Raw genomic sequence first — 19,236 nt, 5'->3', positions numbered from 1 at the left:
GTTTATATTTCATTTTTATAATTGATATTTTATTGACAATTAAAGCATATATATAGAAATATAATAGTTTTAAAATTCTTGTAAGTTCCTTGAATAAAGAACAAGGAACTATTTTATATGCAAACACTAAAGGATGTTGAAGTACTGTATATTTCAGAGTAATCATTTTTTAATTTAAAGTATTTTTATATTTTTTTAGCATGTCAATAATTATTTACCATTTCTTGTATTGCCTCAATTCAAAAGATACCCCGATTTCAGTATTTTAAATGTAGCAGTTACTTCAGTTCATTCAATTTATAAAACAATATTGGTTTCAGAAATATTTAGGTGATCTGGTGTTTGGCTTAGGTTGGACTGTCAGTGGCCTTGAAAATAATAAATAAATAACTAATTTATTCCCCTGATGCAACACGTGAACAAGTATTGTGTGGTTGGAAAGCAGAGCCCAAGATTTCAGTTTTGATGAGGTTTTTATCTCAGTAAACCAGGTCTTAGTCATGCAAGTTGATGTCCTAGGTCTGGTGATCTCTGACCTGCTAGCTGAGAAGCAGGAGACTGAGAAATAGCTCTAGGCACTTTAATACCAGTAACTTCCGCTTCCTTTGTCAGATGACACAGCACACAGTTGTTATATGGGATTGCAACACCTTATTTTGAAAAGAATACCAAATATTTTAAACTTTGATGAAAGTACATTGACAATTAAGTGTTTGTCAAAGAAGTTTCATATCACCTCAACAATAAATAACATTCGGATATTTATCCGGGTCTCATGCTGTACTCTGGATGAAAAGAAAAGACTGAGTTATCTGTTCTTTGAAGAATGCGTTTAGGTATAAGATAGGTCAGAACTCTAAACAAAATAAGAATATTCAATTAATTTTTGACTTCTGTTAATAAATAAGATTTATAATTTTAACCAAATTCCTTGCAGGATCAGTTTTGACTCAATCATATTTCTACTAAGAAAATCAAGATATTTTTTGAGGATATAAGCAAATGAAATCAATATTTGTCATGTGAAAACATTTAAAATGGAATTTAAGCAGCTAGGTATAAGTGACCACCTTTCACACATATTTAACCAAGGTGATACTAAGCAAAATGCAGTTTTTAAACCTTTTTTCATTATTATCCCCCTAAGGAATCTTTTTACAGTTTTGTCTTAATTGTTTCCCAGTAATATTTTATTACTACCAATATGCCACATATCTGTTTGTGTATTGTGTATACATCAGAGCTTTATACATAAAAAGAGTAAGATTTTCTTTCCACATACCCCCAACACCAGTTTTCACTCCCTTGGGGATGAGATTACTCCTGCTGAGGATGCATGGCCAATGGTGATAAGAAGCTGGGGGGGGACATGAAGACTCAATGCTTTTTAAACTCTGTATACATAAAATACTAATGTAAATCTAAGTTTGAGAGCATTATCATTGTTACTTAATGAATGTATATTGTTTTTAACCCAAATGTTTGCATTTGTTCATTTTAGGTTATAGCTATATTAGTAAATGTATTGTGTGTGTGTGTGTGTGTGTGTGTGTGTGTGTGTGTGTGTTTCACCAAACACCACTTTTAAATTGTAAAAGATTTTGTAAAAATCATGACATTTTACTAGGGCTTTTTGAGGAATTTATCTCCCACATAAGCCTGTAATTAAGAGAAAAAGTATATTGAATTTGAGATGGCTACTTCACAGTTTTGTTACTTAACCAATGTAATTGTTAAGGAAGAAAAATGAAAATTTAATTTTACTCTCCAATGAACTAATGAAATATTAACCTCATTATGGAGGCAGATCATTGTACTAATTGGTGATTCCCTGTACAAAAAGATAAATTGGAAAATGAATTAATCCTTCTTAGATTACTGTAGGGTTATTTCTCTGAAAGAGATGAGTTGTGGTAGTAGTCTATATCAATAGATAGATGGAAACGACATGTTTAAATACCTTCCATGAAACAGATTTTTACATAATAATGATGAATGTGAACTAGTTATATGTGGTTTTTTAGATGTATGAGATTTTTTTTTCTTCCTAGTCATATGACTCATATTACATATTGGTAATGTTAAAATTTATAGTCAACCCATTCCATATAAAAATTAGTATAGAAGGCAATTTTTGGAGGAGTTAACCCACTGCCTTCTCTGACCACTGGTGCTCTGATAATAAACACTTCTTCCAAAAAAAAGGGAAAAAAGAGTTATATAAAAAAAGTCAAACATGATTAAAAAATGGTCATTTTCATGTTCATATTGAACCTTTTGATACACACTGAGATTGATTAGCTATGTTACTAATACCAATGAGTATGAATGCAGGTAGCTGACAGGACAACCGATTATTAGAAGATATAAGAATAAGATGGTACTTATTATGAGAACCTTAGAACACATTAAATTCTACAGCTGAGAGAGATTGTAGAGAACATCTCCTCCTAGCTCCTCATTTTACAAATATAAAACTGAGTACAATGGGAAAAAATAACTTTCATAAAATGTGAAATAAAATCAAGATCTAAAGCACTAAACCATTGCTTTTTCTTTTACATAATATTAACATTTATGAAATGCAAAACTAAATTAAGTAGCAAGTTTTTTATCTATATATAATTATCAGGAGCATAACTCTTACCTTAAGCAAGATATATACTATATTGGTTAAAATAATAGGTCGATTTACATTTTTGACACACTCATTTTGTTTCAAAAGTGATTATTTTTTGGACTACATTAAAATCAAAATTTCAGAATTGGAAGAAACCTTAAAAGTTATTAATTACTTTATATATCATTATCCAAATTATTTTATGTATACTCTATGTATAACTACATAGAAACAACACATGTACAAGTTTGAAAGTTTACTATATGTATTCTGGAGAATAAACTGTCAAAGATTTCATTATCTGGATTTGAAAATGAATTATTATCTTTTAATTTAAGGTTAGATATCATTCCTTACTTATGCTCAGGGGAAGTTACACATTAATCATCATGCATGGTTTGTATGTCTTTATAGTCACAGTGTGCCCAATATGCTGCTGACAGAAGAGAGGAGGAAAAGATGTGTGACCATCTCATTAGTGCTGCCAAACATCGAGACCACGTTACAGCAAATCAGCTGAAACAGAAGATCCTTAATATTCTCACGAATAAGCATGGTGCTTGGGGAGCAGTGTCTCATAGGTGAGTTGTAACAAATTACAAGTAGATAATAATTCATAGGCTATTTATAAGGGTTAAAAGAGGAAAAGGACTGTAAATTTTTAATTATTTAGAAAATATGATTTAAAGTATAAAAAATTGCTAGTTTTTCTTTGTTTGTTTGTTTCCTGGTATCTTTAGTAATGTCTCTTTAGAAGGATTTTGGAGAAAATATAAACTTTTAAAAGTAGCTCCAATAGAAGTTATTTCTAATTTATAATTATATGTAAGAATACAAAATTTGTTTAGGCAACTATTTTAATCTTAAAGAGTCAAATCTTCCTACTTATTAAATTTATGTCATTCTTAGTTTTTCTTACATACAAGTAATAACAATATGAGCATTCACTACGGAGAGGTAATACATTCATTTTAAAATTTTCCTTCCATATTTTTTAATTCAGTTTTGTGTGTGTGTGTGTGTGTGTGTGTGTGTGTGTTTAGGAAGGTTTCATTTCAATTTAGTGCATTTATGATGTACATTTATAGTACAATTAAACCAACATTGGTTGTTTATAAATTACAAATGTTCTCTTTTCAAACTTTCGTGGGCATATTTTTTTTTATTGTTAATGCTGTTCATTTTTATATCTTCATTTTATTTGATCCCATTAAATATTTTTGTTAAGTCTCTGTATGGCAGAGTTTAGGGGTTAGTTAATTGTGGACAGGACACTACTAAGAAGAATTCTGGTAGAAGTGATTCTTTTGGGGAAGAACATTTGAATATGACCAGGATAGTATTTGACCAACTATCCTGGGGTTTCAAGTGTAAGACAGATTTAAGGAAACTGTATTATTTTTTAATTTAAAGTAATATTATAACATAATGTCTTTAAAAATAGTCAATACTCCATATTTGTTTCTTATAATAATACTGTGGCATCTAACATTTTTCAAATATTTTTTTGTGTGTCAGGCACAATACTAAGACATTCACAATGATGGTTTTATTTAACCTTCTGAACATCTGTATTAAGTTTAATACTGAAATTTTCTCCATAGTGTAATGAACAAACTAAAGATTCAGAAGTTACATGAAATGTACATAGTATCACACATCTTATACAAATAGAGGCAGAGTTTGTCAGGTTTATTCAGAGAAACAGGAACTGAACCAATAGAATGTATGCGAGACACAGGTAGAGACAGAGATTTATTTTAAAGAATTGATTCACGTGCTTGTGGGGGCTGGCAAACCTGAAATCTGTAGGGTAGGTTGGCAGGCTGGAAACTCAGGCAGGATTTCTGTTACAGTCTTGAGGCAGAATTCCTTCTTCAGGAAACCCCAGCCTTTTCTTCATCTGATTGGATGAGCCCACCCACATTATTGAGAATAGTATCTTTTACTTAAAGTCAATTGATTGTAGGTGTGGATCGCATATACAGAATATTTCATAGCAGCAACTAGCCTTATATTTGACCAAACAATTCAGCACCATGTCCCAGCCAAGTTGACACTTAAAATTCAACCATCACACAGAGTAACAATAATGTGAACATTTTGCCCACCTATAGACATTGTCTCTCCTTTTGTGTCATCTAAATGGGATTTATCTACTTAAGTTTTATATAGTCAGGACTATAACTTTATATTACTAGTAATTCAGCTTGTATGGTTAAGAATAGTGCCTTAAATGTATAAAGCTGTACATGGTTTGAGTTTTAATATTTCATCATGTAATTAAAATACAGCTAAAGGACAGTGACCTTTAGAGTGTCCGTCACATGGTAGTGTATCAGACGCATCTTCTGCTCTGCTTACCCTTTATGATATCTCATTAGATTGACAGAAAGCCTGGCAGGTAGGACTCCTCGGAAGAGCAGGTATCTTCTGTCCTTTCCTGCATAATAATTCCCAGTGCTGACTAACTGAAAAACACAATATTTCTATTATCATCCTTTCCTAATGGAGTCACTGAAGTTTAAATTTTTAAGGATAGGTTGTGCTCTCTATAATCCGCCTTAGTATTTGATTTTCTAAAAAGGCCCAGTCATTTGGACCACTTCTCTTTTGTGCCTCATTTTTATCTCTAGTCCACATCGCTTCGTTCTCCTGTATATCCATCTGTGTACTTGGCATCTGACACTTGGATATCTGTTAGTCATGTCACACTTAGGATGACAAAACTGAGCTCCTAGCTGATCTCTAAAAGCAGTTCATCTTGCAGTCATCTCCATCTCAGCCAAGGGGAGCTCCAGTCTTACAGATGCCCCAGCCATGAATGTTGCTCTTATCTTAAGTACTCTTCATACATCCAGCATCAAGCCCCGCAGCAAATCCTGTTGTCTGTCATAACATGTGTGCAGCATTTGACCTCTTCTCACCATTACCGTGATGTCACCTGATCCGCGGCGCCACTGTCTCACTTACTGCATCAGCATGTTCAGTAGTTTTCCTGCTTCTGCCCTTGACCTCCTGAAGTCCATTCTCAACACAACAGCATGATTGATTCTTATTAGAGTGTATCCTTTTGTTCCTTGGCTCATAAACCTCCAAAGCTATACTATGCAAGATGGTAACCACAAACCATATGTGGCTATTCAAATTTGATTAATGAAAATTAAATTTAATTGAAAATTCAGTGCCATGGTTACAGGAGACATACTCAAGTGCTCAATAGCCACATGTGGCTGGTGCAGCCATCAGACAGCACAGAGCATTTCTATCATGTCACAAAGTTCTGTATGGACAATGCTGCTCCAGGAGCTTCCCGTATTACTGAAAGAAAACAAAACAAAACATAACATATAGTGACCTACAAGAAGTGTGCTGTTTTTGACAGAATGGGCAGAAAAGCCTACTCTGATGAACCACTTGAGCAAAGGCCTATCTGAGCGTCTCAAGCAGAGGGAACAACATTCAAAAGAAAAAGGTGCTTGGGCTGGTCACAAAATAGTCAGCAGCCAGTTTGGCTGCAGTGGAGTGAGCAGTGGGTGCAAAGGTGCGTGATCTGGTCTTTGTCAACTCTTTGACGTCCGTTCGTATGACTTTCCCTGGTTCTTCTTGTTCCACTCACTGTGGTTGCTGGCTGTTCTTCAAACTTACAGGACATGCCTGCTTATTTGGAATGCTTCCTCCAAAAAGTCCATGTGACTACGTAGCGAGCTCTCCCACTTTCTTCAGGCTTCAACTCACATATACTTTCTCAAAAAAGCCTCCTGTAGCTACTTTGTCTAAAATTCTACTTCTTTCCCCAAATATTTTACATTGCAATTTCGCTGCTTTATAGTCAACATTTGTGACTACCTAATGTATAGTGTATTTTACTTATTTATCACTTTTGCTGTTTGTTTCCCACCAAAATACAAACTCCATAATAGAAGGGATTTTGATCTGTTTTTGTCCACAATAGCATCTCTAGCACGTAGAATAATGTCTGATGCATAGTAGCTGCTAAATAAGTGTTTTTGAATCAGTTAAATGAATACCTGGTGTATACCTTTTTTCACAGTGATGATACATATGATAGAATAGAAAAATGAATCAGTCTATTGTTGGGGACAGTTTTATATTTTTATTGAAATAATTTTATTAAATGAACAAAAGTACTGATCTCTGCATGAAAATAAAGCTCAGGTTCATCTGGAAAGAGGATGAACAGTTCCTACTTCCTTGGGTTATTTAGGTGGAAAAATGAAATATTATATGCAAAATGCTCAGCACAATATCTAATACATAGTAAATGTCTCACATTTGTTAGTCTCTTTTTCTGTTAGTCAGCTCTTTGCAAAGAGCCTTTTCTTTTTTTTCAGACTTTATATTTTTAGAGCAGTTTTAGGTTTGCAGTTAAATTGAGGGGAAGGAAAAAGATTTCCCTTTTACCCCCTCCCCACACACGTGTATAGCCTCCCTGATTATCAGTGTCACTCACCAGAATGTTACCATTTTTTACTAAGAATTAAGCTACAGTGACATACGATGATCACCCAAAGTCCATAGTCTACCTTAGGGTTCAATCTTGGTGTTGTATATTCTGTCAGTTTGGACAAATGTATAATGACATATGTCCATCATTATAATATCATGCAGAGTATTCTCACTGCCCTAAAAATCCTCTCTGTTCTGCATATTCATCAGTCCCTTCACCTTCACCCCGGCAACCGCTGATGTTTTTATTGATTGCATAGTTTTCCTTTTGCAGAATGTCATCTAGTTGGAATCATACAATATGTATGCTTTTCAGAGTGACTTCTTTCACTAAGTATAGGTAATATATAATTAAGATTCCTCCATATCTTTTTATGCTTGGCAGCTTATTTCCTTTTAGCAGTGAGTAATACTCCATTGTCTGGATGGACCACAGTTTATTTATGCATTCACCTACTGAAGGACTTCCTGGTTGCTTCCAAATTATGTCATTTATGAATACAGCTGCTATAAGCATCCATGTGCAGGTTTTTATGTGGACTTAGTTTTTATCTCCTTTGGGGAGTGTGTAACTCCAAGGAGTGTTACTGATGGATTTTATGGTAAGAGTATGTTTAGTTTTCGAAGAAGCCACCAAACTGCCTTCCAAAGTTCCTGAGCCTTTTGCATTCCCACCAGCAATGAATGTGAGTTCCTGTTGCTCCACATCCTTGCTAGCATTTAGTATAGTCAGTGTTCTGGATTTTGGCGATTCTGATAGGTGTGTAATACTAACTCCCTGTTGTCATAAGTTGCATTTCCTGATGACAATACGGTGTGGAGCATCTTCTCATGGGCTTATTTTCTATCTGTGTGTCTTCTTCAGTGTGGTATCTGTTAAGGTCTTTGGCCTATTTTTTAAAACAGGTTGTTTGATTTCTGATCGTTGAGTTTTAAAAATGTTCTTTATATATTTTTCCTAACAGTCTTTTCTCAGATAGTGTCTTTTACAAATATTTTCTCCCAGTCTGTGGCTTATCTTTCATTCCTTGATTCTGTCTTTCGTAGAGTAGGAGTTTTTAATTTTAATGCAGTCCAGCTTATCTATTATTTCTTTCAAAGATGCTGTCTCTGGTGTTGTATCTTAAAAGGCATCACCACCCCGAAGTCGTCAGGTTTTCTCCTATGTCACCTTCTAAAGATTTTATAGTTTTGCATTTACATTTAGTCTGTGATCCATTTTGAGTTAATTTTTATAAAGGGTGTAAAGTCTGTGTCTAGATTTATTTGTTTGTTTTTTCTTTGTTTATTTATTTACTTATTTGCATGTGGATCCAGTTGTTCCAGCACCATTTGTTGAAAAGACTGTCTTTGCTCCATTGCATTGCCTTTGCTCCTTTGTCTGTTACCACTTGACTATACAGGGGTCTATTTCTGGACCCCTGTTCTGTTCTATTGACTTCTTTGTCCATTCTTTGCCGATACCATGTTGTCTTGGGTACTGTAGCTTTATGGTAGTTCTTGAAGTTGGTAGCATTAGTCCTCCAACTTAGTTCTTCTCCTTCCAAAGAGCCTTTTTAAAAAATATTTTTATTAAAAAGTATAGCTAACATACAATATTATATCAATTTCAGGTGTACACTATAGTTGTTCAACATTTATATACCTAAAGAAGTGATCACCAAAAGTCCAGCAACCATCTGACACTATACTATGTTATCACAATATTACTGATTATATTCCCCATTCTGTACGTTACATCCCCATGACTTGTTTGTTTTATACCTGGAAATATGAACATCTTATTCCCCTGCACTTTTTTCACTGCTTTTTAAATTTTTAATTACAGTTAAAATTCAGTATTATTTTGTATTAATTTCAGGTGTACACAGTAGTGGTTAGACATTGATATAATTTAAGAAGTGATCCCCCCTGATTAGTCTAGTACCCACCTGGCACTGTATAGTTATTACTGTTTTTTTGACTACATTCCCCATGTTTTACATCCCCATGACTATTTTGTAACTGCCAATTTGTACTTCTTTTAATCTCTTCACCTTTTTTACCCTGTCCCCCAATCCCCCTCCCATCTATCACCCCGATAAATCTAGAACCCATCTGACATCATAGTTATAACAGTATTATTAATTATATTCCTTCAGCTATACCCTGCATCTGCATGACTACTTTGTTACAACCAATTTGTACTTCTTAATTCCTTTCCATTTTTTACCCACCCCCTTAACTCCCATCCCATCTGGCAACCGTCAAAATGTTCTTTGTATCTATGAGTGTGTTTCTGTTTTGTTTGTTTATTTTGTGTTTTAGATTCCACATATAAGTGAAATCCCATTGCATTTGTTTTTCTCTGTCTGACATACTCCACTCAGCACAATACCCTCCAGGTCCATTCTTGCTGCAGCAGATGGCAAGAACCCATTCCCATCCATTGCAAAGCAATCTTCTATTATATATATGTACTAGATACATAACTATGCCATTTTATTATTCATATATATATATATATAAAAGAAGTTCCTGTAACATTCCTTGTAATACTGGTTTGGTGGTGATGAACTCTTTTAGTAGCTTTTTCTTCTTTGGAAAGCTCTTTATCTGTCCTTCAATTTTAAATGATAGCTTTGCTGGGTAGAGTGGTCTTGGATGTAGATCCTTGGTTTTCATCACTTTGAATATTTTCTGCCAATCCCTTCTGGCCTGCAAAGTTTCTGTTGAGAAATAAGTTGATAGTATTATGGGTGCTCCCTTATAAGGTACTAGTTGCCTTTCTCTTGCTGCTTTTATGATTGTCTCTTTGTCTTTAAATTTTACCTTTGCCATTTTAATTATAATGTTTCTTGGTATGGGTCTGTTTGGGTGAATCCTATTTGGGACTCTCTGTACTTCCTGGGTTTGTATGTCTATTTCCTTTGCCAGGTTAGGAAAGTTTTCAGTCATTATTTCTTCACATAGGTTCTCAATCTATTGCTTTCTCTCTTCTCCTTCTGGTACCCCTATGATGCAAATGTTATTAATTTGATGTTGTCCCAGAGGTCTCCTAAACTATCCTCTTTTTTTTTTTTTCTAATTCGTTTTTCCTTTTGCTGTTCTGATTTCTGCTACCTTGTCTTACAAATCATTGATTTGATCCTCTGCTTCATCATCTACTGTTGATTCCTTCTAGTGCATTCTTCTTTTCAATTATTTTATTATTCACTTCTGACTGGTTCTTTTTATGGTTTCTATGTCCTTTTCTATGCTTGCTTTCTCTTTGTTGAAGTTCTCACTAAGTTCCTTGAACATCCTTATCACCACTGTTTTGAACTCTGTATCTGGTAAGTTGCTTGCCTCCATTTCGTTTACTTCTTTTTCTGGAGTTTCCTCTTGTTCTTTCATTTGGGACGTATTTCTTTGTTTCTTTATTTTGTCTGTCTCTGTTTGTTTCTATGTATTAGGCAAATCTGCTACATCTCTTGCCAGGTGGCCTTATGTAGTAGGTGCCCTTTGGGGCCCTGACACAACTCCCTGGTCAGGTGCTCCAGGAGTGTCCCTTGTGTGGGTTGTGTGTGCCCTCCTGTTATATTTGAGCCTGATTGCTACTGGCATGTCAGTGGGTGGGATTGATCCTCAGGCTGACTGGTTGTGAGGTTTGGCCACATCCACAGCTTACTGGCTGCTGTGCTAAGGGGCTTACCAGAGTGAGGGGGATTTGCCCCAGCAGGCTCTGGTGCCTTTTGAGACTGCCCTTTGGGTGTGTCACTTGTGGGGCTAGTTGGGTGGTGATCTGCTGTGGTCTGAAGACAAACTTCAAGTATGTTGGTTCTGGGGCCTCTTGGGAGGGGCTCTGGTACAAGCCCAGGTCACCCATTGCCTGTGACCAGCTGGGGAGTACGTGGTAGAAGCTACAAAGCAATCCATGGTCACTGCCTATGCTGGACTAGGAGGCATGTGAGAGAGGCCACATTGTGAACTGAGAATGACTACCACCAGTACCGGGCTTAGAGTAGTTTTTCAAAACGCCAGGACACACCGAGGCCTACTGCCACCTACCACCTGCTGCTGGTTGCCCACTCTGGTAAGGTTCACCATAGATAAAGCCTCCTGTGGTTTTGAGTTGTGGGACAGGGTCCCAGTGAGTCAGCAGGCAGGAGCTGTGGAGCTCACCAGGCCAATCAGATTCAGATTTGGCTGTAGTGGAGGCGGGCTCAGCACAGAAAAACATGGCACTGGCCTGCTGGCTGCACGGGAAGGGGAACTCACACAAGGAAATTGCCCAATGTCCTCCAGGCCAACCCCTGAAGCCACACACCTCAGTCTGCCCACTGTATGCCCCTGATGCTCTCTGAATCACCAGTCCCTCCACCGGAACGCAGGGTGAGTGCCTGTGAGCAAGTTTATGCTGGGGCTTTAAGAGAATGCCTGGGTTTCCCTGCAGCCTTCCGTCCTACCTGCAGAGACTATTTGTCACAAGCAGAAGTTGTGGGGGCTCCTCTTCTGGGTACTAGTACTCCAGGCTGGGGAGCCTGATGTGGGGGGCTGGGGTCCCTTGCTCCTCCAGGGGGAACCTCTGTGGGTGAAGTATTCCTCCCAATTTTCATCCGCCACACGGATGTTAGGGGCCAGCCCGTTTCGTGTCTCCACCGCCCCTACTACCAGTCTCAACGTAGCTTCTTCTTTTATCCTTGGTTGTAAAATTTCTGTTCAGCCAGCCTCACATGGTTCTCCAGGTTTATTGTTCTATAATTTAGTTGTAATTTTAATGTGGTCAGGGGATGAGGGAAGCACAGTGTGTATCTACTCCACCATCTTGGATCTTTCCCCAGTAACTCTAAAAAACCTTCTTTAAATAATTTTTCATACCACTTAGTCACCCTGTAACTTGCAATATACAGTTATAATTTACTGATTTTATTCATTTAATAAAGAGATAACTCTTAAGCTTCTATTAGTGCTAGCATTGTGGTGAGCAAAACAGACTTGCTTCCTGCCTCACATAGTTTACAGTCGAGTAAAAGAGACTGATATTAAACAAATACTTATAGGAATAAGGATATAAATACAACCTTTGGCAAATACTAGGAAAGAAAAATATAGGGGTCCTCTGAAGGAGATACTATAATGGAGGATCTTCATTATAGGTTAGGGAGTCAGGGGAGACTCTTTGAAGAAGTCTGTTTAAGATAAGTACTAAAGGAAGGGATAAGCAAGAGATCGTCAGCAAAAGGTGGGGTGTAAAACATTCAGGAAAGAAATATTACAAAGACTCAGAGCTTAGAAATAATAAAATAAACAGATAGGAGGCTAGTATGTCTACAGCTTAGTGAGCAGTGGGGGTAGTGGCTTGAGATGAGGCTAGACAGTAACATGTGAGCCAGAAGGTTTAAAGTCTTATAGATCATGTTAAGGATTTGTGACTTTATCCTAAGTGGCGTGAAAAGCAGTGAAGAGTTTTGAGCAAAAGAGTAACATGATCTGATTTATGTTTAAAAAGATCAGTCTGGCTGCTTTATGAAGAAATATACTGGAAGAAATAGGGAAGTATGATCACCCTATTTATAGCTATGTTCAAATATCACCCTTTCTTTAGTATTCCCTGGTTTTCTCTATCTTTTATAAACCTACCTCATATTTTGTTATTATCTGTATTGCCATTATCTATGATATATGACTTAATGTTTTATAGTTGTGTGAATATGCCTGTTTCTTTCACTAGACTGGTAGCTTTCTAAGTGGAGGGATTAAATAACACATCTATTTACATCCCTGATATCAAATATATGAGTTATATCTGAGGTATTTCATCTCTATAATGTTCTACTTGTTTTATAAACTAAAATGTTTAATTTTAACGTAAATTTTTCTTTTATTTTTTGACTCGATGATGCTGGATCAAACATAATTTGCCTTTTGAATTAATGTTACTAATCTTTATTTCAGCCTTAAGGAAAACTAGAATTTGAAAGCTTCTTTAAAATGCATAATTAAGAATTAATGTTGTTAAATAACACTTAGTATGTACAAACAGCTTTTCTTTCTTTATCTTGTGGGATCATATTTCTATTCCTTAAACTACACAAACCAAATTTTAAAATGGGCAAACGGCCTGAATAGACATTTTTCAAAAGAAGACATACGAATGGCCAACATGTACATGAAAATATGCTCAACATCACCAATCATCAGGGCAATGCAAATCGAAACTACAATAAGATATCACCTCACATCTGTTAAAATGACTGTCATCAAAAAATTAAGTGATAGCAAATACTTGCTAGGATCTGGAGAAAAGGGAACCGTTGTACAGTGTTGATAGGAATATAAATCAGTGCAGCCAATAGGGAAAACAGTATGGAAGTCCCTTAAATAATTGAAAATAGAACAACCATACAAACTAGCAATTCCACTAATGGGAAAATATACGAAGGAAACAAAAACACTACATCAGAGAGATATCTATATCCCCATGTTCATAGCAGTATTATTTATAATACCCAAGGTACAGAAACAAGTGTCCATCAACACATGAAAGGGAAAAAAACACACACACACATAAACTAGTATTATTCATCCACACATTCAAAAAAAACAAGGAAATCCTGTCATTTGTAACAACTTAGATGGACTTAATATTATGCTAAGTGAAATAAATAAGTAAGATAGAAAAATACAAATACTGTATGGTCTCACTTATATATGGCAAAAAAAAAAAAGGAATAGAAAGAAAAATCTTACAGAAAAAGAGATCAGATTTGTTGTTTGCAGAATTAGGGGTCGGGGGAAAGGGAATTGGATGAAGGCGAACAAAAGATACAAACTTCCAGTTATAACATAAATAAGTATTGGGAATGTAATGTACAGCATGGTGACTATAGTTAATACTGCTGTATGTTATATATGAAAGTTAACAGAGTAGATCCTAAGAGTGCTCATCTCAAGGAAAAGAAAATATATTTTTTGTGTATTTTTTTTTTTTTTTGTATCTACATGAGATGATGGATGTTAACTAAACTTATTATGGTAATTATTTTATAAAATATGTAAGTCAAATCATTATGCTATATACCTTAAATTTACACAATGCTGTATGTCAGTTATATCTCAATAAAACTGGAAAGAAAAAAACTACATGAACCATGACCACCTATATTAAAATCAAGATATTATAATAAGCCCTTCAGTAAATTATACACACACACATATAGGTGTGTGTGTGTGTGTGTGTGTGTGTGCATATATATATATATATATGCACACACACACATATATTTATATATATATATATATACACACATATATATCTCAATTTTAAGGGTGCATTTTAATATAAGTATTGCTACTATTTTGTTTTCTGATAAGATACTGATAGAAATTCACATTTATTGAAGGTAGATATGTATTGGCAGTAACTCTGCTGATACTTCACATCTAATGTCTTAATTTTTTCTAACAACGCAACGAGGAAGGCATTAGTTTTTCCATTTTGCAAATAAGAAATGTGACTACCTTGGCCAGCATTACCTAACTAAGTAGTAGGGACATGCTTTGAATCTAGGTGTGTCTAACCCTAAAGCCCATGATCATTTCAGTGGTGAAATTAATTACTAATTATTGTGTTAACTATAAAAGTTATCAATTGGAATAATGAAATAAAAAGTACTTCTTAAACAGGAATAAGACTTGAAATCTCGGGCTTTAGAAAATATTTTTCAAGTTTTCAATGTCCAAAACTTGAATTAAATGAACATTGGAACAGAAGGCAAGCTAGAACTTGCAATCTGAACTAAACAAGGTTGATTGACTGCCAAAACAAAAATAAACATTCTCCATAGGAGGTTAACAAGATCCAGTGTCCCACAATATAATATTTAAGATACCCAAGATATAATCCAAAATTACTTAATATACAAGGAATCAGGAAAATCTTACCATTTGTCAAGAAAAGACAATGAGCAAACACCAGTCCTAAGATGAGCCAGAAGATGGAACTGTCAGATAAAGATTTAAAAGTGGCGATTATAGCTATCTTCTATGAAGTAAAGCTAAATATTATTTAAATGACTAGAATGATAGATATGAGCAAAGAAATAGAAACTATGAGAAATAACCAAATGAAAATGAAAGGTGTAATATCTGAAACTTTAAAAAGCATTAATGAGCTCAGCAGTAGAATGAATATGACAGAGGAAAGAGTGAATGAACTTGAAGATAGATAACTAAAATTATACAACTGAAGAACAGAGAGAAAATAGATTTGGAAAAAAAAATGAAAAGCACCTCAGGCACCTGTGGAACAGTATCAAAAGGTATAAATACTATATCACTGAAGCCCCACGGAAAACATGTGAGACTGGTACAGAAAATTTATTCAAAGAAAAGAAATGGCTGAAAACTTACAAAGTTGGTGAAAGATGTCAAGTCTCAAGAGACTCAAGGAAATCAGAGACCCAAAACAGGAGAAACTCAATAAAAATGAATCATCTAAAAACCAAAGATAAAGAAAAAATTTTTTTGTTTTCTTCTGGCTTTTCTTTTTCTTAAATAATATTTGATCTCAATTGCAGTTGACATTGAATATTATTTTAGTTTCAGGTGTACAGCATAGTGGTTAGACATTCACATAATTTACAAAGTGATCCCCCTATTAGTCTAGTACCTACCTGGCATATTACAATATTTTTTGCTATATTCCCTATGCTCTACTTTATGTCCCATAACGATTTTGTAACTACCCATTTGTACTTCTTAACCTCTGAGATCCTCATTTCACTCTGCACTCTAGAGATATGCTTTATTTATGCTTGAAAGTAAATCTGTTTCTGGACAGAATGTGACATTATTTCTATATTAATGCAAGTGGCACCTAGGGCACAGCCATATATGTTCCTGTCATTTCATTGGGAGTAAATGTACTGTCATTTCATTGGGAGTAAATATACCACTTTTAGGACCCTCTTCTTATACATCATTTTCTTAGTCTTGGCATAAACTACTCAAACCCTGGATACTTCAATCTCTTCATCCCTCAAGCTCTATGTTTATCATCTCTTCTAGGGTAGCTCAGCTCCTTTTTAAAAATAATACCTCTTATGTTTGTAATACCTCAAGTTTGCTGAGAAGATCAGGATAGCCTCAGGTCTCCTAGATTCAAAATCCTGCTTTTTTCGGAGGGGTTAGCATAGAGTGGAATGGGGATTTTGCTTATTTTCCCGACTATTTCGATTCCTTAGTCCAAACCTTTTTATAACAATCCAACTACATCTGTTTGAACTAAAGGTTCTGTAACCGTGGACCAGGTTTTGTTTTTCCTTGGGTATTTGAACCTTTGATATTCAACCCATTGTTTTCTAACTAATAGAGGTTACTAATTCTAACTGCGTTAATAGAAAACATAAATATAAAATTAGGCAAAATCATTATGACTTAGTGATTAAATAGATAGGAAAGAACCAAGGATGTTACCCAAGTTGCTGTCATCATTCAGTGGGTGAATGGTGCTGCCATTTTCAGAAATGAAAGAGACTGAAGGAACTCGTGTAGATAGTCAGATGCTTGTTGAGTATGCCTGGGCCATATTCTAGTGGACATGTCCACCATTAATAAATTAAAAATGAAGCTCCATATGGCATTAGGCCACTATTTATGCATGTGATAACCTTTTCAGACATGGCCAAAGCATATTTTCCCAATCCGCATCAAATTTCATCTCTCCTGTTATCCCAGCAAAAGGTATCTAGAAACTTCCTTGATTTACTTCTTTCTTTCAGTCCTCCCTCTCTCCCCATACAAGACACATGCATAAATCATCCCTCAACAGGTCCTGTCAGCAGTACATCTAGGGTATGTGCTGTCTTCTTCCAAGAATTGAAAATAGTTAGAATTTCGATTCTTCCAGGGTTCTTTTTAATGGTTAGGTTCACCAATGCGAAGGAGCAAGAATATTAAGGTACAAGAAAGTAGTTGAAGTGATAGAGTGTATACTTAGCATAAGGTAGTCAAGGAAGGGAAGTAAAGAAAGAAGGCGATTGATAGGCAGAAAATAATGGAGTCAAGAAAACAAGAGTTGGTGAACTGAAAGGTTAGGAAGTTGGATGTTTGAATTAAGAGTTCAGAAACACAACCATGTAAGACTGATAAATTCAGAATATGATCATGAAAGTGGTTAAGTGGAGTCGAGTTAAAGACCATGGTAATGAGAAAGTTAGAAATTGAAAGGATGGAAACGTGCAGGTGGCAGTTGGGTTGAATTACCCAAGATAATTTCAGAATATGGGATGGAAAGGAAGATTGTCAGCATCTTCTAAGGCTTCTGTTAATAAAAGGAACATCCTGGAAGGCTGGTAGGAGACTCCAAATGAGGAGAGGAATAAGTGTTATTGCCAGATTCAGCAAGAGCCTTAAAGTAGTGTCAAAGTTCATCTTCTCTGAAGAATATGTAATGCAGAGCCACATGAACAGAAGTAGAAAATACACTACAGGATGGTAGAACTTTAAAAGCCTGTCAAGTCATTTTCCCTGATAGAATTCTAATGTGGATCACATAGGTAAGAACAATGATTTAAAAGGGCTAGGTGATGTCGATCAATAATGATTGCATGGGTCAGGACCAAAAATGGCTGTTATTTGGATGTGAAGGTGATCAAGCTGAAACCTCCATGGACCCAATTGATTGCCAGCATCAAAGCTGCTGCTTTTTTCTCTAAAATATATAGTTTTTCTTTTGTTTTTTAATTAGGATGATTATTTTAATAAGTCTCTCAGAAGTAACACTTTGTAAAATGCATAGGACGTAGAGTTAGGATTATATAAAAACATACAAATGATATTGAAGAAAATCAATAAGCAGATATAAAATAATAAATCTCCCATATATTAGACACAGCTGTGGAAGTCATTAAATGATGACTTTTAAATAAAAATTAGTGTTTTAGATCTCCACATTAATAAAATTTCCCCTTGGCTTACCAATGGCATAAAGTTTAACATTTTTGACCATTTGCAACAAGTGCCTGGATTTAAAGTAAGATTATCACAGTTTCTCAGTCCTTTATTTGACTGCTAATTAAAATATACATATACCAAACTGTAGAAAATACTTCTCGAGAGCAACATCTGTTGTCTTGGCAGATGGCATTTTTGTTGTAATCATTGAAGATGGTACATTATTAGGTCGTTGAGAAAAATCTCTGGACTCCTTTGATGTGATTGTTTTTATAAGCTTGCTTTTTTGATTAAACATCTTTACTTAAATATCACTACATTCCCTAAAATAATATTTCAACTCGACTTTTTGAAAATCACAAAAAGACATGTTAAAACATTTAAGAATTTGAATTCAAACAGTATTTTTCTCTATAAATATCCTCATTTTATAACTATATGTATCTGTTTTTATAAATGAAATGAGTAAATTAGTTTCCAGTGATATTGCTCTATATTATATGTGCAGTAAAATTTGATGCATTAGATTGTGAAGCATTTTTGATATCTGTGTTCACAAGTAGTTTAGTTTCCTTTGTCAAGAATAAGCGTTGCCTGTTTCGTTGGAAAGTGCTATTGCCCTAGAGTGCTGTATTTTGAAGTCATCTGTCATGGATACGTTGTAGAGAGAGAAGACTATTTATGTTTATGGCATTTTAAGTAACTGAGTTAAAGCCTTTGGAATATAGAGAAATGGCTTGTTTACTGTCATCACTGTTCACTTAATCTTGTGACCCTGACATGATAGCATTCCCATAAATCTCCCTCTGGGTAGTTCAGTAAAACAAATGAACATCAAAATGTAATGATTGTTTCAGCTTTAGGAATTAACTATGTGATGGAATAAATATGGTCCAGGTAGTAACATTACAGAAGCATTTTATCACTTCCTTTTTCTAACATGTAATCCTAGAAAATATATATTGTAATTGATTCTATCTTCAGACCTATTTGCAGACTGTAAGTCATATTATTAAAATAAAAAGAAAATAGATATAATTGATATACATATTATAACTAATTTTAGAAGTAGTTTACTTAAAATTGTTAACATAAAATTAATATTTATAAGGATATTTTATATAGCTTTATTGTATCTTCATTGTATTAGGTCACTGTTGTTAATTTTTTCTATATGGATTCTTTAATATTGTTATTATATAATTCCTCAAACATAGACTTTTTTAATT

At 34.9% G+C, this 19,236-nt stretch overlaps 1 protein-coding gene across 7 annotated transcripts in view; it reads left to right on the top strand.

Annotated features, from left to right (window-relative positions):
• The window catches only part of NBEA (neurobeachin), a 661,793-nt gene that overhangs the window by 358,385 nt on the left and 284,172 nt on the right, over positions 1 to 19,236 (top strand). For all 7 annotated transcript variants that reach the window (XM_074330026.1, XM_074330024.1, XM_074330023.1 and 4 more), the window contains one exon: positions 3,035 to 3,201. In XM_074330026.1, the coding sequence (XP_074186127.1) occupies positions 3,035 to 3,201 (167 nt within the window). The remainder of the gene's footprint in view (positions 1 to 3,034; positions 3,202 to 19,236) is intronic.

Source organism: Rhinolophus sinicus, linkage group LG04, assembly GCF_036562045.2.
Source record: "Rhinolophus sinicus isolate RSC01 linkage group LG04, ASM3656204v1, whole genome shotgun sequence".
Taxonomy (NCBI): domain Eukaryota; kingdom Metazoa; phylum Chordata; class Mammalia; order Chiroptera; family Rhinolophidae; genus Rhinolophus; species Rhinolophus sinicus.
The sequence above is the reverse complement of the archived record's forward strand: the minus strand, read 5'-3'. Positions and strand labels throughout refer to the sequence as shown.